The following is a 22882-nucleotide window of genomic DNA, read 5'->3' as shown; positions in this document are numbered from 1 at the left end:
TAACAGAATGTGTTCTGTTTACAAGGAAGTGTAATTAGCACTAACATCTCTACACATTTAGCAGGAGGGATCATATTCCTCTTGCACATACTGTATTTGGTTGGCAGAAGAGTATCTAAAAATTATGATACATTTTTGCTGACACTTTCTTCTTTAGCTGCTTTAGCAGACTTCGCAATATCCTACTGATAAAATTTACTTTGGCCAATATTAATCAGTCCGCTTGATGTCCTAACATTTACTTTTCTCTTTTGTTGTTTGCAATGCCTCTTGGAACTGGGACAAATATCAGACATGCGCTCAGGCGAAGTCTGGGGTATGTACTATATAAATGAGACCCCAGTTCTAGCTGCCTACCTACCATCTGAACGGTGTTCTTAGATCTTGATTTCTGAAAGGGATCGGTTTTCCTCAGGTGCCATGAAGGCACTGGCAGCTTTAATATTGCTTGTTCAGCTTCCAATTCACCAAGCCGTTCCAGCAGCTCCCCCTGCTCCCTTGGGCTGCGATGACCCAGAATCTGAAGCAGCAGCTGAATTTGCTGTGAATTATATTAATGGCCACAGTCACCACGGATACAAGTTTGCCTTAAACAGAATTGACAATATCCGCGTGCTATCCCAGGTAAGTGAGGAGCTTGCCGGCAGAGCACGGAGTTAGCCTGGAGATGCTTGCAATGACCAGCAAGCCCTGCCAAGGGCCGCATCCTCACACGGGGTAAATCGCCATGGCTCTGTTGATTTAAATGGGGCGGTGCCGCCTTGTAACCGTCGAGAATCCAGGTCACTGGAATGTCTCTCAAAGAGCAGAACAGAGGGGGAGAGGGAAATGTTCAGATACTTTCATACGATGCTAAAAAGGGCTCAGTTTGCAAACGCTGCATGCTTGCTGGGACAGGTCTGGCAAAGTGCTGATTCATGAGCCCAGTCGCTAATCTGGAGAAAAACCGTGAGGATAATCATCGTGATGCAGGTAATTATTTATTGGCTAAACGCATACCCATCATAACCCCACGCTATCGGTGATTTTGTAGTAGGCATTAATTTTACCTCCTATCCCATTGAGCTGACAAGGAAGCTGAATGGAAGTGGCTGTGGCTTGTAGAGTCACTTTCACTGAGACCTACTGACATCACCGTAGTCACCTAGCAAGGCTGTAGAAATGGTCATGAATACAATGTGTGCGCATTCCGACCCTTTGATTCTCTCAAAACATTGAAAACAGTCCCAAATATTAACACGAATGAAACTCCATGGCTGTTTTCTACTTGTTATGAAAGAGAGGACACCAAAGTCATTTACAAGGGACTAAACCAGACAGTAATGAGAGTAGAAGTGTGCCCACAGTTGCTCACACAGAAACAAAACATTCTTCCCAGAAAGAGTGGCCAGACACTGGAATAGGCTGCCCAGGGAGGTGGTGGAGTCACCATCCCTGGATGTGTTTAAGACTCGTTTAGATGTGGGGTTGGGGGATGTGGTGTAGGGGAGAACTTTGTAGAGTGGGGTTGGTGTTGGACTCGCTGATCCCAAGGGTCTTTTCCAACCTGAATGATTCTATGATTCTATTCTGATTCTAATGGTGACACTGCTTTGCTCATTATATAATACTTTTACACTAAAATAACTTCCGTGGTTTATGAGAGTCAGTTTTGGAGCAAGGGAACCTCACTTTTGCCCTTCCACGCACGCGTCATGTTGCAAAGGTTCAGGACAACCATCCTGCAGGCCATAAACAACAGGATTACTGGGGCTGGAACTTGGCTGGTGCGATTCAGTGTGATTCCAATGGATGAAATGGGACAGGCCAATGCGCACCAGTGTTTATTTGGCATCTGATTAGAGAAACACAAAGTTTTTTCATCAACAAAGCCAGCATTTGATCTTTTAAAAATGCCCAAAAAAATAAAATCAAGTTAACTCAAGAGAACTGACCCACCACAGACAGGCTGGACTTTCCAAAATTTATGGGCCAGTTCCTTAGCTGGAAAAAAATCAGTGTGACTATCTTGACTTGCTTGGGCTAAAAAACTGTGTCCTGTTTTTATGAAGTTAATTAATAAGGACCTATTCAGTTATACCAGTGTATACCTGGAGCTACCCAATGACAGTCAGCAGCAGAGACCACAGCGCAGAGACCCACAAAAGAAATCTGGTGATACCTTGTGAAGTTATTACTACAATTCCTGTGGTTTTTTTCTTCCAGGGGCTGAATAATGACATAATATTTCTTGAACTCGACTTATTAGAGACCACGTGCCACATCCTCAGCCCTACGCCTCTTGCAAATTGCACAGTAAGGAGCTTCACACAACACGTGAGTACCTGAAACACGGCGAGCTCGGTCCGGAGGTGCGCGTTCAGTTTGCTGACGCGAGAGGCCAGGCTACCACCAGTTAGATTTCCAAGCAATTGTTACATCACTGTAACAGCCTATTAACCATCAATCACTTGCAACCTCCTTGTTGCTTTAGATGCCTTCGTGTCATGAAGGATTTCACTCCTGGATTTCTTTCCTGCCCTGTTACGTGAGCAGGATGGGGCACTCTCAGCGTAACATCCCTTGGATGTTCAGGAATGCCATGGGCCTTTTTAAGGGGCCCCAGATTCAGCCCTGTGTGGTCAGCCCAGGTGTCCCTGCCTCGCTGCACACTGCGGACAGGGCGGGTTGGGACACTGCGCAAACACAGCCTTCCCTTGGCTACATGCGGGGTGTTACCTAGTGAAATTCCATCGAGTCTGGTCACCGAGTCCCAGCCAAGGCTGTCCCCTATCAGACAGGGCTCTGCCTTCAAAGTAACGCTCAGCTGGATTTTACTGGCCTCAGACAGCTTGTTCTGAGGCAAGTGTGACCCGGCTGTGAAGAGCTTTCCCCGAGCAGAGCAGTGGCCATGCTGCCTGGGTACAGGCAGCTCCGGTTTCTAAGCAGAAAGCAGAGCGAGCCATTGACAATTTAAGCCTGCTGTTTCTAGCATGGGGCCCAATTCACAGAGCTCATGACTAAATTTGATCCACCCCTGAATTCGCCAGGGCTCAAATCCCATTTTCCGTCCTGGGGGAGGTAACTCTAACTGTTCCCTCTTCCCGGGCACTCCAGCTCTGCCGTTGCCTCTGCTCCGCTGCAGGACAGTGTAGCCATGAGCCAGCTCGCACAAGGCAGCGGTTGCCATGGCCACTGGCCAGCTGAGATCAGGGAGAACGTTATCAAACAGCTCTGCGGAAGGCCTTCATTCATAAGTGTTCATATTCTTTGCTCCTTATGAGAGAGGAACCTGAACCAAATGTCCACAATCTGGCTAACCTGGCCCTTCTGATACTTTTGAGATCCAGATTTTGTTCCAAACATTGCAGCTCTGCTCTGCCTTTCACAAAATAGTCCCCAGCACACGCCCAGCAGCGCCTTTGCAATAGCCCATTTTTCCCAGGAACACTCAGCCAGGATCTGTTCTTTTGAATTTAATAGCTGCCCTTTTCAGAAATTCCCATTTATCTGAATGATGTAACCCTTTGATTTTTGTCTCTCTCTAGGCAGTTGAGGGTGACTGTGATGTCAAATTGCAGAAGCGGGATGGAAAGCTATCTGTACTCGCTAGTAAATGCCACTCACACGCAGGTAAAGCATTTGCTCTTTAGGTTTAATCTAGCGGCTGGAGGATTACCATAGCAGTGGTTCCAGTTCACTAGCTTTTCTGCCTCTAAAAGCCGGCAAGCGCTGTGTATAAACATGGCAGAAAGGATGACAGTTAATAGGTTTTATAAACCCAACTGTTTTGAAAGTAGTTTTTTTCGCTTTTCTGCTTTCATTCACCTACAAACCCAGCCCTCTCTCTGTGTTCCTCTTTCCTATGACAATTAAGATACGCTAAGACTACCTGGGGAGCAACTCCCAGTTTTGACCTAGAGACTGCTGGCACCGAGGCTTTGCGCTCAGGAGCTTAGCCTCTAGAATTTGATTCCTCGGTGGACTGAATTTACTAGAGCTTGTTGGTCTTCAGAGCCCCTTTGCCAGACGCAGTTTATTTACTAACCCCAGCATTTTCAATATTGCCATGGGGAAGCGGAATGTCTATTCTGCGTGCTCTGTACGAGATCTCTGCTCTGTGTGAGACGTTTTCAGTACTATTTTCAAAACCGGGGAGTGAAGGAAACAACATGCTCACACAAACACAATTCCAATAAATTAAAATATTTTCATTTTTCCACCATTCCTTGTGTGAGCTGAGACATCTTTTCATTGGTGTCATGGGTAGCTTGCCAGAAAGAGAATTGATTAAAACCTGAGTAAGAACATTCAAATGCACTTTGCTAGCAGAAAGACTTGAGTGGCAAAGTCATGTGAAATGGTGCCATCTATAGTCTGTCCCGCAGAAATTCCTTCCGCTGCAATTTGGGACAGGCCATGACTGTTTTGTGACTGAACAGGTCTATAATGCCTTTGAGAACAACCTACAGTGGTCTAATGGAAAGATAATCTGTTTGGTTCCTCCTGCAGACTCCAGTGAAGATGTTCTCCAGCTCTGCCCTGACTGCCCACTGCTGGCAAGCCTGAACAACACCGACGTATTAACTACGGTTACAGCTGCACTCAATGACCACAACAGCAAAACCGCCGATGCCTACCTCAGACTCCTTGAGATCGGGAGAGCCAGAATACAGGTCACTGCTACAACTATGTCTAGCCTTCCACGCAGACAGAGTATTTCCTCTGTGGTCATTGCGCAGTGCTACCTCCTGACGTTTGCAGGCAGATTTAGCTGGCTCTAAATTGCCCTACCGAATTGCTCTTGATTTCCTACGCGTTCTGTGTCATTTTAGCCACAGGATTCCCTTTGACTTCAGTGGGGGATGCAGAGCTAGAAGCCACGACATTTGCCTTTTATCTTTTCTTAGCAGCTCTGCAGTTTCACAGTGCAAGTCAGTTAAACATTTTTCCCGTTTTATCAGTATCACCCAGTGCACAGTGTCTCCGTTGAGTTTGCTGTGGCTGCCACGAACTGCTCGGCAGAAGAAGCCAAGAATAATGTGGAGGCCTGTCAGCTGCTGCCCGACGACCAGTCTGTAAGTACGCCAGCACACCAGCCCCGGCCTCGCCAGCACAGGGGCAGAAAAGCTGCATGCTGCGATGAGCTTGCGCTTGTGCAGGAATAGACCTTTGTGAGCATGAAAGTGCAGGAGTTGTATGCCATCATTATATGCTTTTCAATATATAATTCCTAAAGCTAAATTGCACCTTTATCTTCTCTCTGATGTATCTGGACTGAATCCTGGCGTACTTGAACATATTTCAAAAAGGCAGAAGGACCAAAGTGTCCTTAACACAAGATCTTTTTTATCAAGAGTATATATATTATTGTTTACTCTTCTTAACACGAGCACCGGAGAAAATCAGGCTCTTTGTACTGGACAGTACACAAACACATACCAAAAGGGCCGACTGTTTCACCTTCCCACGATTTAAGTGCTGTCAGTGTGCTTTGTTCTGATATATAGGCTCTTGAGAGTTATACTGTATACTTTATCATGCTAAAATTCTTGTTTTGTTTCTGACGAAATTGAGTTCTAGTCAGTTTTAGTGGGTGGGAACCTTTTAAGTAGAGTCCCATATAGTCTTTCCCTTCCCCGTATCCAGACATACAAAGGATCTTGCTCTAGAAGAATACAGACAGCGGTCTCACCGGTTTGCTGGTTCTGCATTTAAACTGCTTGGCTTTGAGTCCAACAGACTGAGAAGCAAGCACTTCACTGCTCAGATAAAACATGAGAAGATGTAGCTATTTCTAAATGTACTGAAATTAAGAATTGTAATGCAGATCTCCTCTATTTTATAACTGTTTTCTCTTGACTATGTTCTGCTTTGCCAGAATTTTGGTTTCTGCACAGCAACAAGGGTAACACGCCCCTCAGAGGACCTCAGGGTGGACTGCCAGCTCTACGGACACCAGGTACCAACACTAGATACTCCCTTCCCTTCCGCAGTATTCTACTAGTACTGTTAGAAGCAATCACCCCGAGTTTACCTCTGTCACCGTAGACGGCATTAGCTGACCCTGATAACTTGAGTTTAATTTTGCATCCTAAAAACCAAGGTAAGGTAGCTGCCGATTATCCTATGGATTTCTGTGCTAGGAATTATGTCACCTCTGCCATCTATGCCCCACACAGTTTGTCCCCCACCCGTCTGGGAGCTTCACACGTCTGGTAGGGCGAAGGGAACTGAATTCAGGGCGCCTGACCTGCGCTGCTATAGCAAGAGGAGGGAAACGTCTATGCACTGAACCCGAGCGCTGCCCAGGTGTTTTAGCCTGCGTTTGGTCTCAGAAGGGCTAGGTGGAGGCTGAATACTTCCTGCGGCCCAGAGCATTACACAAGAGTAATTAGCTGTCTAGGAGGTAGATGAGAGAAAGAATAAGACAGCTGGTCTTGAATGTTTTGCCAGCTGCACAGGTGGCCCTGAAAGTTCACATGGCACAGAATTTGGTGCTAATGATCCACCGGATATTAAAAATGTGTTCCTGGGCTCCTGCGTATGTATTCAAATACAAATCAAAGCTCTGTGATGGTCAGGATGATTTTGTGCCTGGGTTGGAGGCCTATATCTAGCTGGGAGCAGGATGCCTAGTAAAGTGTCAATGACCCGTATATTACAAGCCCCAAGTCACTGAACACAAACACAAACTGTTTTCCTTTTTCAGCCTGGAGTCACCTCCTCTCAACCAGGTCAAGATACATCAGCAGGTCTGGTGCCCAGTGCTGCACAAGGCTTCACAAACCATAATCTCAGGCTCTCTCACAATAACCCTGTTGCATCTGAATCCAGCTCTTCAGAATTTCCTACTTCCGTGCTCTCAGCAAAATCTGTAGCAAAGAGGGCAGTTGCAGAAGTTGCTCAGCACGACAAAGTACCTCGCCCAGTTGGCTTTGTGCCGCCTCCTCCTCCTCCGTGCCCGGGGAAGGTTCGCCATTTCAAGATCTAGGCTGCGTTAGAGACAGGGCAGTACAGCTTACCGAAGGATCAGCGTGCAGCAGCATCAACACGCAGACCACAACACCAAGTGCAAATAGGTGAGAACGCTTGTCTCTGAGTCCAAATGAGCTTTACCTTCCAGAGAGCAGAGCTGTGGCCAGGATCTTGCAAGGGCCTGCTTCAAAACATAGCTGATTACAACATATAGCAGTTGTTTTCTCTACATACACAGATGCCCAAGTTAAAATATAGAAAATAATGTTTCAATGAAACTGTTGTAACAGCTGTACAACGTTGTAGCTTTGTGATAGAAACACCATTCGAAAGGTTACTTCAATAAAACGTTCAACAGAAATGCTTTGGTACCTTCTATCTGTATATATTTTCATTAGTTGTCAAGTATCTCCCTCACAGCATTATGAGTCATATTCTGGGCTCGATTTCAAAAACAGTAAGCTCCTGCACTTCTCATCAGCTTCACTGGGATGTGTGGGTGCTGAGCACTGCGGAAAATCAGGTCAGTCCTTTCTTTTGATCACACACCAATAACACTAAAGAAGTGGCAGGAAAAAAGGTATTTTTCCTTTCCACCTGTAGTGTTTCCTAGCATGTGCCTGCTTTGAATATCCACCAGAAGTACCTCAATATGTTTGGACATGGCATAAGAGCATCCATGTCTATGAAAAGAACAAAGAATCAGGACACATTCATTGATGCGTGGGCTGAAATCACCAATCCTTCCAGCCAAAGACGTGTGTATTCTCTGTCTTCCAGCAGATACCCAGGTGCAATACGATCATGGGTACTGCATGGCCCGTATGCATACGCGGGAATACTAATTCAAGGGAAAAAAATATACTGCAGACATGTATCTCTCATAACAGCACCCAGACAGTGATGGCAATTTAACATTGTCCTAGCAGTCAAATCTTCCCTGAATTTCTGACACGTTAGAGGCAAAATCAATTCTAGGTAGAGAAGTAATAAGGGACAGGGCCCAGAAGGATCTTTACTGCCAGCCAGCCTGGAATTCTGCAGGCCTGGGGGAGCAGTCTCAAAGACAGTCATGAATCTTTAACCAGGAACAGCACTTGCTACAAGATAATTACCATGCAGGCAGCAAAAGCTGCAGAACACATGTCATTTCTGAACTGCTTCAATAACCTGTCCTGTTCTCCTAGTTACAACCTTCCAGCATCCAGTGAGCAACACAACCAACATTTGTTCTTTGTGACGGTGCAACAGGCTGCTGTACAGAAAGGTTCTGCTCTGCTGTGTCCATGGGGAAAGGAAAACCCGTATGCACTCGCACCAGTGCTTCAACTGGGTGCGCGGAGGGGAAGGAGAAATCAGCCCAGACTCTGTAAGCCAGCCTCAGGTGATGGCACAAACTGCCGACAAGCCCTCCCCGTGAAGGCAGCTCTCTGGTTTCAAGAATACGCTGAGCTCCTGCTGGAAGTGCGTTGCAGGCGATTGCACAGGCTGCTGCGGTCAGCTGCTCAGTGATTTTTTGCTTCTCTGCAAAGCAGTGGCTCCAGTATGTCCTGCAGGCAGCCACTCATTTAAAACGTGCTAGTATTAAGCTGTGCACATTTCTTGAAGCGGTAAGGCGGGTGGTCCTCCCATCCCACCGCGTGAGACACAGTAGAGGATTTAATGAAATGGCCACTGTTATGGTCTGCATTACTATAGCATCAGACACATGAGACTGAGTTTTTAACTCGCCTGGAGCAATTAGTTTTCCTAGGATTTGTATTTTTAAAAGTAGGAATCGCCTTAACCAAACCATACAAATTGTCTTGTGTGTAACGAAGTAGGCACTAAGTTATAGAAGAGACAGTGTTTTCCAGGCTTAGAAAATTCTCTATCTGATGGCAGAAACAGTATGTTTATAAAAGGGATGCCTGCCCATGGGGATCTCCAAGCTCCAAAAATGCTGCATTTTCTTGTTGCCTTTTCCAACCACCCAAGGCAAGGACATGCAGCAGGACATCTGCAGCCTCCACACGTCACAGATGTTCTCCTACACCTGGCCCAACTACTCCATTGTTTCCTAAAACAGGGAGCAAAAAAAAAAAAAGATAAAAAAGCAGAATTGCTGTGTGCTGTCTTGTGATTCCAGTCAGTAACTGCACCTCAACTCGCACCGCAGCTTCTTTCTCCTTAACACTTGCCCTCTTCAGGACACATTTTGCCCTCTTCAGGACACACTTCCCATGACTGCTTTGAAGCATTTTGTCTCCCCCCAGTACGGCCCGTATTCATGCACGTGGACCTTAGTAACACAGTCAGTATTTAGTCATAGATTCCCTGGGCAGTGAGCGCTACGAAATGGCAATACATAAAATACAAACACTTCATTCCCTGAAATGCAGCATGAACAGTTTGTCAGGTCTGCATCACTGGCTGACAATGTTTTTCAGCTTTTTCAGACCCTGTTTTGCTAAAGCATATGTACTTCATGTGCTGCTTTGGCTGGACATACTCAGATTTCCCAGCTGTGTCCATGTTTTGAGGTCAGCTACTTCAACGGAGAAATTTTTTCCTTCCCACTGGGAGGAAGAGCACAAAGAACAGAGTCAGGGATGTAACAATTCCCCATTATAAGAGGCACCGACACAGCCAGTACTAACTGGCACCCATCTCCATAGAAATGCCATGGACTGTAAGGATAAAGAAAATGAGTTATTATCCTTTAGCCGCAGGGGAAGCATTCCCAGGCACAAGGGACAATGTGAGCGAGCCTGCATTGCTGCTTCTGCTGTTCCTGTGCTATGGCTACAGCAGTGTTTCTCCACATTCACCCCCTGCACCCCTTCCCTCCGGGATACAGTCCGTACATTGTCCCTCACCCTGCGTTTGCAAAGCAGCTGGGGACACGTGAGGTGGCTCAGTCCAGCAGCCACGTGCCCCTTCTCCTGCTTCTGAGTGTTCCACCCCTGCCACCAAGCAAGGTCTCCTTAGGAGGGTTTCAGCCCCGTGCTGCTGCAGGGCTTCCTGGCCGTGTGTATGATCCCACCCGGCTTTCTATGGACATTCCCTGGGCCGGGTTCTGCTATCTCCCAGAGGAGCACGCTTTGAGCACTGCTGGGCTAAAGAGCTGAGATTCTTTATACCACCAGTAAAAAAAGTGACAAGATATAAAATTTTAAACCCCCCACATTTTACAGTACTATTAAATAGGGACAATTATGTCTTTCACTTGCGCTTTTTCTTCCTCACTCAGTACAGGGGCAACCCTCAAACCTAAAGGTACTCACTGTCATCCAGCAGAGAGCTGTGACCACAGAGACTCCCGTGACAGAAAATGAGGGCCAGAGAAATGGTTACCCGGCTCCTGGTATCCTTCAAGGTGAAATACTGCAGAATTACCCCTGAGTAGAAAACCAATGACTTTCACTGGGATCCTCCCCAAGTAACGGTTGTTGTCACTTCTCCAGATCTTCAGGATAAGAGCTATTAGTACAGCCATTCCCCCTTCTCCAGCGCGGGGTTCCTGACAGGTTAGCCACAAGGCACACCGCTGTCATTTCAAACTAAAGTTTCTGCAGGCAGAATTTTCCATGACCCTTTTTCATCTGTACTCAGCAAATCACTCGAGAATCAATAGTGACCACAGTGCAGTCTCTTGGCTGGCAAAGCAGCCTCCAAGTTCAGCAGCGAGGGTAAGTCAAAGGTACAAAGAAACCTGCGCAGCTCGGCGTGTGCTCTGGGATACTGCGGGGGCGCCGCCGGGGCAGTGAAGGGCTTCCCCCAGAGCCACAGTCTCCGGTCACATCAGGATTGTATTATTTATTGTTGTGGAAAAGGAATGAAAGCAGAGCACTGAGTAGTGCTAAAATAATTAAAATAGTGACATTGCTGGACCAATTCCTTTGCTCCTCAGGCCTATAGCCACAGGCTTATGATTCTCCTGTGGCTTCCTTCAATTTAAACTGGGGTAGGACGTGGCAGTGGTTAGAGAAGCCAAGGAGCTAAAAATTAAGCAGGTGAGAACCTTTTCCTTGAGCCAATTCTGACCAAATGATATAAAGGAGACAGTAACACTGAACAAGATAGAAAAGTAAGGTCCTAAATCATCCAGCCAAGAGACATTTAAGGGCTAAGTAACTGCAGTGCACAGAGAAGTCTGGACTAAATCTGGGAGAGCTATGCAAGGTGATGTGAACTGGCAAAGAAACAACGGGATGTACATTTTCCTTGATTCAAAGTACAAAAAGAATAATTTACAGGCTAAAAAAAGAGCAAGAGGTGACATAAGGAGGAATGCACCGGCTACAAGAAGTCAAAGACATTTCACCCTCCAGTTTATGATACGCGCTTTCTCTTGTTCACAAAGTTCTTTCTGTCAGATTCTGCCCTTCAGACCTTTGGCATCGAGACGAGCGTAGTCAGCGCCGGGTCCCTAACTTTCCTACAGGCCACCTTCCTCTCCCCTCCCCTCTCAGCATATAATTTCAGACGGTTCTTATTTCATCACTAAGTTTGGTTCTCAGGCAATAGAAACGCAGCAGCATGTTACAATTAGCGGTGGGGTCCACATGCAACTGTACCTGCCTCTAAACCCACAGGAATACAAAGCCAGACATTGCCAGGCGAGGACTGAAGCCAGGGCAGCCAAAAAGTTAAGATGGAAGGAGACAAAAGGAAGCAAGACTTGCTCTTTGGCATCAGCAGCAACATGTAATGATGGCAAGTTCACAGAGTACTTTGCACGACGTGGCAGTGAGAACAAAGTCAGAATCTGGGGGAAGATGGGATGAAACAGGAAATGTTCAGGGCTCAGGGAAATCAGAGTGGGGGGTCAATACTGGTAGGTGTCAATAAATTGAGAGTTTTAGGCAACAAAAGATGAGTGGGCTGGAGTGAAGGCATTGAGAGGGAACAAATCCCAAAATGGAGCCTTCCATAACCTAAGACCGTTTTGATCACCCTGGTTCACTTATTGTCTGTTTCCTCCAACCTCTTACAGCAGCTCATTTTGCACCATCCCATCACCAGAAGTGAAGTCTTTGGGGCGAGAACAAAACTTACCACATCTATGCTACTATATTCGTTTACGGTGAATGGTAAGTCCCAAATAAACACAATGGAAGTTTCTCCTTAAAAGCAGACACCCTGATGAAACCGTTCCTTCCTTACATTGCCTTGTTGTCACGTTATCTAAGAGTATTTAACGGCTTGAGCAGGCCATTTATCCACAGCCGCCTTGTCTGTACATGAACTGCACTGCATTATCTATTGGCTTGGGCTAAGGTTCATCTGTAGGTACCCGACTGAGTAGAAATGCTCAAAGAATGAACCCAAACCAAGCTTTCTATCCCAACCAAACTGACTGCATGTAACAGAGAGTCAGTATATTTTATTGCAGTTAGCATTTAACAAATAGAAAGTGTAAGATCAGTCAACCTTGTGGCCCTTACACAGTTCCTGTTCAAATTACTGAGACCTTTGTCATTGTCTTATTTGGGAGAAGAACTGGATCACTGACAGAACAGAGGTGGAGCCAGACCTGTCCAGCATATAGGTTTATTTAAGCAGTTCTGGTTTCTTAAGAAAGCAGCTTTGTGTGTATATTCTTGTCCCTTGCAATGAGGTCAGAGTTATAGGATCTGCCCAGTGAAGTCTGCACTGGAGATGTAAAGCCAGAAGGAGAAAGTGATCTCTGGTCTCAGAGGCAGCGATCACACTTTCATAAAACCTTGTAATCATTGACTTAGTGTTTGCTATTGCAGCAGTAGGTTTAAAGGTGATGGTCAGTATGTAATAAAATGGGGGTACGGGTTTATAAAGAGACACAGCTCCATTACAGAAGTCTGCTATTTCCCCACTCCATACTGCCTTACCATCCTGATGTGCCGCACTGGTTCTCTAAGCAGAATGGTTCTCCTCATTTCAGTGCTCTTTGGCATCCAGGTGCTGTGCCCCACGGCCACCTCTCTTCCTGCCAGAGAAGCACCGGCCGCGCTGCTCTCCCACCGCTGTGATGACACGGCAGCAGAGCAGGCTGCAGACCTGGCTCTCCGGCAGATCAATGCTCACCGAAAAGAGGGCTACGTGTTCAGGCTCTACCGGATTTTCAGTGTGCGAGAACATCCTCAGGTAAGTTACCTGCTCGGTCTGTATCTGCTTCTCCCACAGAGAGCCCTGTGCCTAGCACTAGTCCTTAGCAATATCCATTTGAACTAAGAAATATTTCAAAAGGCAAATGTAAAAAGTTCCATTCACAGGACTCCAGAGGCCACGTCAACTTTACGCACAGATGACTAGAAACGGTTTCATCACCACTGTGGGCAATTAGAGAGCAAATTTCAGTCACGATTCTCTGCTGCCTGCCCCTGGAATAGCTCCAGGCATCAGTTCAAATTTCGTATGAAACACCACTACTCTGATTTAATTTCATTTTACACCTTCCTCCCACCGCCTTGAGCAGTTGGAGTGCAAAGGCTATTAAGTCATCGTGCGTTTTGCACACAAGATGTAAGCACTAACAGGTGTAAACATGTCCAGCCTGGGACCAGGGAATTCCTTCACAGCCCTCGAAATGATGACTCATTCTCCGGAAGAAATCTGAAACCAGTTCAAGTGCAAAAATTACACTGGAAATACCTATGGAATATCACTCTCATATCCTCAAGTATCTTATTTCTCTCCGGGTGCTTAATTTATTACTATTTTGTGTTACGATAGCTGAATCTACTGGCACTAGCCACTGAGAACCTGAAACGAGTGCCCAAGGCCCACAACACCTACGGCCCTGTGGAAGCATGCTATTAACATTCCCTGCCACGCTTGCTCACTTCCCACAATCTGACCTGCAAGGATGAGCTCTCAATCCTTAAAGAAAATCAGGCTCATTGCCAGAAGTGTAAAGATCTGTACTGGCAAGGACATGACACTGCTTCCTGCTGCCCTCCCACGGACATCCTTTCTGCAGACAGGCTGTGGCCTCCAGCAAGCTGAGCTCTCGCGGCTGAGGATGCACACGGTGCTGTGCTTTGCACGACGTTCTCTATAGTGCTTTGCTCCGGTGATAGAATATGCCCACTAGGCATCAGCCACCACGCATCGGACTGGATCCGTGTTGTGGTTTAACCCCAGCCGGCAGCTAGGACCACACAGCCACTCACTCGCTCCCCCCGTTGCAATGGGAAGAGAATCAGAAGAGTAAATAAAAAAAAAATTATTATTTTTTTAATTAGTCAGTGGTCCTTCCTCCCATTTTTTTTACCAATACTCAGGATAAAAACATTTTCAAAGTTACTTCAAATTGAAATCTGCCCTTAAGCAACCTGTGGTTCAGTTTTGCTCTAATTGAAACTAATGAGCCATCTGCCGTTAACTCCTATGTAAGTAGGACAGAGCCTTTCTTTCACACAAGATACTCATGCTTAACTTCACTGACAGGCACTTAACCAAATTTACAAAACATGCCAAAATATTTCATTTCTTTCCCTTGTAGCAGGTGACCCTGCCACAAAGGCGCTGCTGCCACTTCTCTGCTGGCTCCCCGGCCACCGCAGCGGCAATCCCCGCGCCAGCAGCGCTGAGCACGGCATCTTTGTGGCCATGCAGAAAAGCTAGAAGTTTCTATTCAATACTAAGCAGATACCAAAAGGCCTTTGCATAACGGTCTTTTAATGAAAATTAAAATAAGGATGATGAAACCTTCAGAGAACTGCTGAGCTCTGAATAAACCCCAAATTATCCTTTCCCCAGTGGAGGATGATACATACAGAAGCAGGTAGACAAAAGGATGTGTAGATTTTATAATAACCCCATCTGCCTATTAGAGCTGGTATTATACAAGAGAGCCACAGGCACCAGGAAAAACAGTTTGGTCCACCCTGCTTGCGTTTAGTATTTCCAAGATCACAGAGCTTTACAATCAGTCTTCGTGATTCAGCTGAGTAAACTCATCTAGCATCAAACACGTTTGATTATAGAACATTTCTTTAATGAGATATGTGTGTGCTTTTGCCTCCAGAATACCTGAACAACCAGCTTGAAAGCTCAAGTCACCAGTCCTAACTTTAGGACTCCTTAAAGATACATATTTCTCGGCTATTACTTCTTTGTGCAAGAGAGTCTTAGCGATGCTTTTTTTCTCATAGAGGATATATTTAAAGTTACAAGCTTGTACCAAATGCTGCACTACTCAAAAAACACATTTTCAGCAAATGGCAATTACTCTTTGACCAGTCTTAGTTTCTGTTCACTGATTTAACCTATATTAGCTACCATATGAAGGAGACATACCATCATGATATTTAGGTACCTTGTAGGCAGAGAGATCTGCGCAGCCAGGTGTGGGGATGCTGCCACGCGGCACAGTGCCGCTGCACCTCAGCTTCACGCTATCAAAATAGCTTTTGATCTTCCCACGACCTTCAAAACACCACTTATAATTAAACCTCAGGATTAGTGCAGGCAAACCCTGAGAGCTCAGTGCGAGGCCCTATCAGATTATTTCATAGAACACTTAGGGAAACAAGGCGATATGAAAATATAAAAAATGGTATATAGCATGGTAAGTTGCTTATGCAACATGCATAAGCGTGATAAGAATATAACTTAGAGACAAAGCTAACAAAACAATTTACTCATTCTTTATGTTTATTTTCTATTTATTTTGCTCTTCCATATTTAAAGGGTTTAGTATTACAAGTATGTACGGTAGAACTCACACAAAATCACCACCCAGACTCTTGCCAGAGATGTCTATACTGTGTGACCAGAACAGTTTGTATCACTTGGTCTCCTCAGAACTCAAGAACAGATACCTCTTAGTGTATTTTCAGGCAGTATTAAAAAAAAATCAAAAAACAGTAAACCCAGCAGTACTCCAGCCTTTTGATGCCCTATTGGGTGGTCTTTAGTCACTGTTACACAGAAATCAAAGCCGAAGCCAAAATTGGACAGATAGTGGCCCCAGACTTCTACAGGGCTCTTGCCCCATAAAGCACTTTCTCCATAAGCCAGTGAGATCAACCAGAAACGAATGAAAACTGCTCTCATTCAGCTTTGGGTTTTCTCCCTCTTCAGCAAAGACATAATCTCAGTCTAAACATGCAGCTAACGCGCACCTAAGTTCTTTAGGATGTAGAAATGACCAAAAAGCCCAAAAGCTGAGCCCTGGCTGCTTTGTGCGCCTCTGCTGTGCAAACTGAACAAAGGTGCTGGGCCAAAGCACGGGCTCAGAACTCAAGCGCTGCACTGAGCTTGAAGCGAGTGGGAGGCATCCATGTAGATACGCAGGGTCTCTCCTAGCACTTTCTGCTATCTCAGAGAATATTTCAGTTGTCTGCACCAACGCAGTCATTGCCTCTTTACGGCAAGTGCAAAGCATCCATACTTGAAGAAGACACTACTCTAAGAAATAAGATATTTCTGTTTCTAATGCCTACTGGGAATGTTCAGTGTTAACAGTTTTTTATTTTCTGTGGTATTTATTGTCCCATTCTTATTGAAGGCAAAATAACCTACCTTTCATATCTAATCATAAAATGCAGCTGACGATGGAAACACCACCGCGTTTAATCCTTATTCGCAGGTTCTGGTTGGTACCAGAATCAGAAGGATAAAACTAACTCTAAAAGGCTGTTCTTTAATTAAAGCTGACTAGACGCATGACCAGCCTGTTCCAACAGGGCCTGAATCCCACCTGATTTGCCACCATCGAGAATCTGCCCCACAGAACGTTCAGTTTTCAGGATATCCATGTGTCCTACCTGGGTATTTTGTGTTTCTCCATCTCTCCCTTTTATGTGTCCCTACTGTGTTCTACATGAAACTGGGATGTGACCCTTTGTTTGCTTTCAGGAGATCACTGGTTCTGTCTTCTACCTCGTCTTGGACGTAGTAGACACCGAATGCCATGTACTCAGCAAAAGGTTGTGGAAGGACTGTGCAGCCAGATCTGCTCATACAACTGTAAGGATTTTGTTTTCTTATTAACCGCAGGTGTGATGAGTTACTCGGGTACTACTGATGACAGCAAAATCCCTACGCATGCATTTGTAGTAGGCAACAGAGCTTAGAAGAAATCAAAACTCATTTTTTAAGGTCTACAGTTTTCCTCTGTACTTTCTAGTCAGTTTATAGACTGGTAAGATTTATTTTAAAAAATTAAAATGAAAAGAAAGTTTTTGACCAGAGCTAATAAACAGACACAACTATATAGCCATGCTAGGACACTCTTCAGAATAAATGGTTTATTTTTTATGACAACCCTGTAAGAGTTTATTTTAAAGACAGCGTGTCAAGAAGAGAATAAAAGAAACTCACTTTTATATAACATGTGAATTTTGGTTTAGCTTAATTCCACTTCTATTCTGACAACTTTGCAAAAATTCTATGGAAAGAAGAGAAAAAAGAAAGCTCAGCAAGATAAGCTGCAAAGACAGAAAGTGATCTAAGAGTGCTGCTACAGGTGACCAAAATGATTCTGAACAAGTGAGACAAACCCTTATAAAATGAAGAATGACGAGAAAGAAGCTTCATGTGAAAAAAAAAAAGAATTTATGATTAAATTGCCCTGGGCTACTTCTTAGGTCAATCAGTTTTCATTTTCAAGTGAAAAACTGGAAAAAATAAAAAGAATTCTGCTCCCTGTCCCTTACAGCGCTTTCAGCAGGAAAAGGGTGCAGAGCATATATGGTCGCTATGGCTTCTGTGAAGTCCAGAAACGTATGTCCTAGAGGCCTTGGTCACACATGTGGCAATATTTAAGAAGCACTCAGAGAACATACATTCAACTTTTAAACATAAAGGCACAATGGATATTAATAGGCCAGTATTTTTTTCTGCTATGAAGTCAGAGTTTCTTTGTGTGCACAGGTGATCTTACTGTGCCACAAAACTCGTTTAGGGTCTTTCCTACCGCTCTCCTTCCTTCCTATGGACGTGGGGAGCAGGGGAAGGGGGAGGCCGGGTGAATGGATCCAGATGTCAGGCTGAGCTCCAGGTTTAAGCTCTCTGGGCTCCAGACACGGACCCAGCTCCCGCTGTGGGGCCTGGAAGGGAAAGTGCTCTGTGACCCTGGGGCGCTTCTCAGCTGCCAACGAGTGGCCTTGTGCAGGCCATCCCGCAGACAAGCACTGCGCCTCTACAGCTCGGGCTTACACCAGGGAAGATCTGGCCCGTTCTTTCTAAAGCAGTTACTTAGAAAAGTACTGCATTGCCATTTGAGTGTTAACACAACTTTTGTCTTGAAAGGAAATTCCTGACTGCAAGGAGAAAACGAATCACTCACTGTCTAGGTACTAGGTGATCAGTGCAAAGGGTGCGATATTAATTGTTTCTAAATGTTTATATTGTTTTAGGTTTATGGTCAATGCAAAGCAATTATCTACATTAATCAGGCAAGAAATATTGCTCATCTGAATACTTATGAGTGCACTTTACAACGAGGTATGTCTTTATTTAACACATTCACTTTAAAAGAGGACTGGAAAAACATTCTTTGCCACATAGCAGTACTTTAAATTTTAATTGCAATTATGGCACCACAGTGTCTCCATTAGCTTTCAGCTGCCCTAATTCTCTCAAGTCAGTGATCATAAGGCCAGTGCGGTCCTGCAGCTCAAAGCGGTGCAGTAATAACTGGTTCATCTCTGGGAAACCCAGCAGAGCCTCCCTATGTGCTTCTACCCTCTGGTCCAAAAAGCATTTTTATGGGTTTGTGAAAGGCAAGTAAAACCAGCAAGATCGCTGTCAGTAGGCTGAGCTTTTTCCTGCAGTGTCTCTGCCTCCACTGCAATATTTTTATGGGTCTGCAAATTCATAAGGATTCAAAATCGTTGAGTGAATCAAACCACATATTGTTACTCCAGGGGACTGGAGGACAAGACAGTAGGGTTGGGGGCTTACAGGCATTTACAGTGACCTACACTGACAACATGCTCTTATGGCTCTGCTTTCTCTAATGATATTCTTTTGTTTGATTAAAAAGTTCCACCCAGATATATTTGGAGAGTATGTCCTGACTGCCCGGTTGATGACTGTCCAACTGAGCCCAAATATTTGGAGGCTGCTGTTCAAAGCCTTGCAAAGTTCAATGAAGAGAGTGAACAAACTCATTATTTCTCTGTCCTCAATGTCACAAGAGCTTCAATGCAGGTAAGCCAAGGCTCATCTGACTTGCTTTAGCCCTCAAGCAGTATGGATCCACCTGTTGTATGATTTGGTATGTCTTACAGATTGTTTAGAATTTGTATCTGTATAGTGTAGAGAATACTTCTATGCAGAGTTCTCCTGGGCAATGAGGATCTGCCTTAATCCAAGACTTTGACTCCATTTATTGCAAAAAGAAGGGCTTTACGCAAAACTGAAGACACAGATTTGCATTCCAAAGTTTAGGAAAGATTCACTGTGAGCTCTTTCTTCTACCAGCACCATGAATTAGTGACTCCCTAATAGAAAGTATTTAATAAAGCACAGCCATCCCTTCCAAAACGTACCTGTAATTCACTGGATGAGTTTAAACACAGTTTAAAACTAATTTTAGACTAACAGAGAGTTAATGATCTGGCTAACTCCTGGTTGTTTACCACAGCAATATCCAATCTCTCGGAAATTCATTATGTATAGATAACAAGGCGGTTTTCACTCTCTGCCTCAAGTTGTTAGATATTACTACAATACAGTATTTATTCGCTCCCATTTTCCAACCCTGAGGTACTTGCATTTCAGAAATAGAAAAAGTGATCCTGTTCATTAAAGCAGCCAAAAATGACCAACAAGGCACTGAAGAGGGTCTTCGGATATGTAGTTCTATATGGATGCTAATTTATTACAAAACCAAAACCCATTTCAACTATAGTTAATCCATGCATTACTAACATTGTGCATATATGAGAAGCAAAATATAACCAGGCAATAAAGCAGTACTGGCAAAAAATCATTCTCCTGTAACACAACTAACAGTAATGTCCCAAGTATAACCTGCTCCCTCCACGCTTAGCAGGAGTTTTACATCTTTTCAAGGTCTGTAGGATTCTTCCTTCTTCCTGACATGCACAAGGTCTAATTTCCACTGGTCTCTCATTAACAGTGGGTTGTTGGTCCTGCATATTTTGTTGAGTTTTTAATTCAAGAGACATCCTGCTCCAAAAGTGACGCTATTGCTGACATCTCCAAGTGCAAGCCACTTTCATCAGAACTAGCTGTAAGTACTTTTCCTTGTGTAAACACCTATTTTTCAGATACTATGATTCCTCGGGGAATACTTAGCCTATCCCTTTGGTTCTTTGCAGACAAGAATCAAAGCCCACAGGCATATTTTTATGGATTGCAGCTCTACACTGTCTTGTAACTGTAAAAACTGCTTTAGAATAGAGAAAACATTTCGGTAAAAGTTCTGAATTTTTACCTAGCCATGAATAAAGAAAATGGAAAAAAATACCATTCAGAAAAAGGCGGGGTAGCCATCGCCTTACAAAACGGAATCATTCTTAGGGATTTCTTCCAAGCAAACCAACATAGACAATAAATCACAATGCATAAAGAGTATATTCATACCACAATCAGGTCAGCTAAGGAAAACATTTAGGAACTAAGGACAAATTATAAGAGAAACTGAAAGACTAAACAGGCATGCTGCCAAGAGATAACATTTCCAGCCCCATCTTAACCGAGATCCCAGCCGTGTTACCTACAGCCCAGTAAAACCACAACTATTAGAAACACTATTTTTTCACGGTTTCTTTTACTAGTATGGTGTGAAATTGGTTTTGTCTGAAAAATGATATTATGTTCTATTACACAATTTGCCTGCATGGGGATATTCCGCCGCAGCGGAAGTGTGCTGTTGTAGTTGGGCCTTAAGTGGCCAGCTTACTTTTGCTACCCTGTGACCTAACCCTCCTTTGCAAACACAAAGCCTTTTTCAAAATGCTGCCTGCCTCTGTAAGTTTGCCAATCCCAAAATAAAAGTTTGCCCAAGCTGCTTATCCCTGCAAATACTTGTAGAAGATATAACTATTCAGCCTTTCATAATCGCTTATTTTACAAGACAGGAGCTAAGTATCAGTGCTACAATGTGAAAAAACGCTCGCATTTTCTTCTTCCAGCAAACAGGTTTCTGCAAAGGCTCTGTGGTAAAGAGTGACTTGGAACACAAACAGTTTGTCACAATATCCTGTGAAATCTACAGTCCGCAGGTATTTCTTAATCTAATCTTAATATTGCAAGAGTAATACTTCTTCACAAAACAGGAACTGAACTCTTGAAAGCCCAGCCATTTTTAAGGTTTCTTATTCACAAAGATATGGGCTCCAAGAAAGCGATAAAGCCAAATCAGGAAGAAATCTCTCTCGTGATAAAACAAGACTGTTGTTAGGTGGATAAAAAGGCAATAGAGTAAGTATAGAGTCAATCATATCAAATGTGTTCAGAGTGCTCTACAAAGAAATTGTAAATAACGAAGGGAATGCAAAGAGCAATAACTGTGGTGTTACCCAAGTTTCATGCGTCCGTCTCCACTGGCACAAGAAGTAGTTCAATCTGCCTGTCCTTTGAGCTTCTGTTCTGCACCTGGTCTTTGCAGACTGGAATTGCAGGAGATCCTTAGTGTGAAGGGTGACCTTCTTCATATCTGAAAGAATTTGGAGTAGTTTCAGTACAACTAATGCTTACTGCCTGTTATTTAGGATCCTGCCACTGAAGAGGGGCAACAGCAAGCTGATCAGACACCTGGAACATCCAGCCACGATCACCAAGCTTTCCCTTCTGAAACCAGTCCTTTCTCCCCACACCTAGAAAAAACAGTGGGCTGGGTTAAAATTCTACCCCCTTCAACTGAGGACAACTCTTTCCAAAACCTAGCAGAAGGCCAAAATGAACATGAAGATGGAAAGCCAGTTCCACCTGAGGCTGTAGGACCTACACCCAGTCTTGATGGAGAAAAGACTCAAGTAGACAAACCAGACTTGACCAAACCAGTCACTGGACCAGTTATTCTCCCTTTTCCTGAAGAACTTTCTCTATCAGACTCATGCCCAGGAGAAGCGAAGGAGGAAAATTCCATCATCCAGCCTTTGCTGCCTAAAAAGCCTACCAAAGTCTAGCCAGCATCCAATCCCCTCAACTACCTGCAAGAAAATAACGGCCACAATGGCAACTTGGTCTTTCAAATTGTGTAACGTCTTTAAATAAATATATTGCTTATTACAGTCCTCATCTTTGGAGTCCTCAATTTTAAGAAAGCACAAGACTAGATTAGAAAAAGAAATTTAACTAGGACATTTTCCAACAAAAGATTTTGGCTTTTAATTCTCAAATTCCTCCCATCAGTAAGAGCACAAAGGAAAGGTAACTGTGGACGGTAAAAGAACTTGCCGGTCTGGATCAACGGCCAGGCACAGGCACAGCCGCGATGCAGCAGGAGCTGTAGCTCAGGCAGGGGTCACAAAGCAGCTCCGTGGGAAGGGGGGGTCGGGTGGCCCTGGCCGTGCCACCCCCGCAGAGCCTGTCCCCAGGGTCCCCGAGGGGAAGGGGAGCAGCCCAGGTGTGCTGCGCCGAGCCGGCCCCGAGCCCCGGCCAGGCCTCCAGGAGAGGGGCTGCTTCAGGGCCCTTGTGGAGCCACCACCGCGGTAACGCTGTGTGCATGGGCAAGAGGAATCATAGAATCATAGAATTGCTGAGGTTGGAAGGGACCTTTAAGATCATCGAGTCCAACCTTTAACCTACCCTGACAAAAGCCACTTCTAAACCATGTCCCTCAGTGCCCCATCTACCCTTTTTTTGAACACCTCCAGAGATGGCGAATCCACCACCTCCCTGGGCAGCCTATTCCAACGTTTAATAACCCTTTCAGTGAAAAAATGTTTCCTAATATCCAATCTAAACCTCCCCTGACGTAACTTGAACCCGTTTCCTCTCGTCCTATCACTTGTCACCAGGGAGAAGAGGTCAGCCC

The 22882-nt window shown here is 44.7% G+C and overlaps 2 protein-coding genes across 2 annotated transcripts; both read left to right on the top strand.

Annotated features, from left to right (window-relative positions):
- The first annotated feature begins 340 nt into the window (after window positions 1–340).
- AHSG (alpha 2-HS glycoprotein) lies at window positions 341–7318 on the top strand. The gene is made up of 7 exons (XM_063339881.1): window positions 341–624; window positions 2206–2316; window positions 3528–3612; window positions 4492–4655; window positions 4944–5057; window positions 5861–5941; window positions 6692–7318. Exons 1-7 carry the CDS (start codon window positions 421–423, stop codon window positions 6971–6973), a joined length of 1041 nt encoding a protein of 346 aa, XP_063195951.1. The 5' UTR covers window positions 341–420; the 3' UTR covers window positions 6974–7318.
- A 5426-nt stretch (window positions 7319–12744) lies between these two features.
- FETUB (fetuin B) lies at window positions 12745–22136 on the top strand. Its single transcript, XM_063338313.1, has 7 exons — window positions 12745–13065; window positions 16786–16896; window positions 18288–18375; window positions 18917–19083; window positions 20018–20131; window positions 21036–21125; window positions 21615–22136. The coding sequence occupies exons 1-7, from the start codon at window positions 12817–12819 to the stop codon at window positions 22029–22031; spliced, it is 1236 nt and encodes a 411-aa protein (XP_063194383.1). The 5' UTR covers window positions 12745–12816; the 3' UTR covers window positions 22032–22136.
- The last annotated feature ends 746 nt before the right edge of the window (window positions 22137–22882 follow it).

This window comes from Chroicocephalus ridibundus, chromosome 6, assembly GCF_963924245.1.
Source record: "Chroicocephalus ridibundus chromosome 6, bChrRid1.1, whole genome shotgun sequence".
NCBI classification, from domain to species: Eukaryota; Metazoa; Chordata; class Aves; order Charadriiformes; family Laridae; genus Chroicocephalus; species Chroicocephalus ridibundus.
Note: the sequence above shows the minus strand (reverse complement) of the source record. Positions and strands in the feature narration are given on the sequence as shown.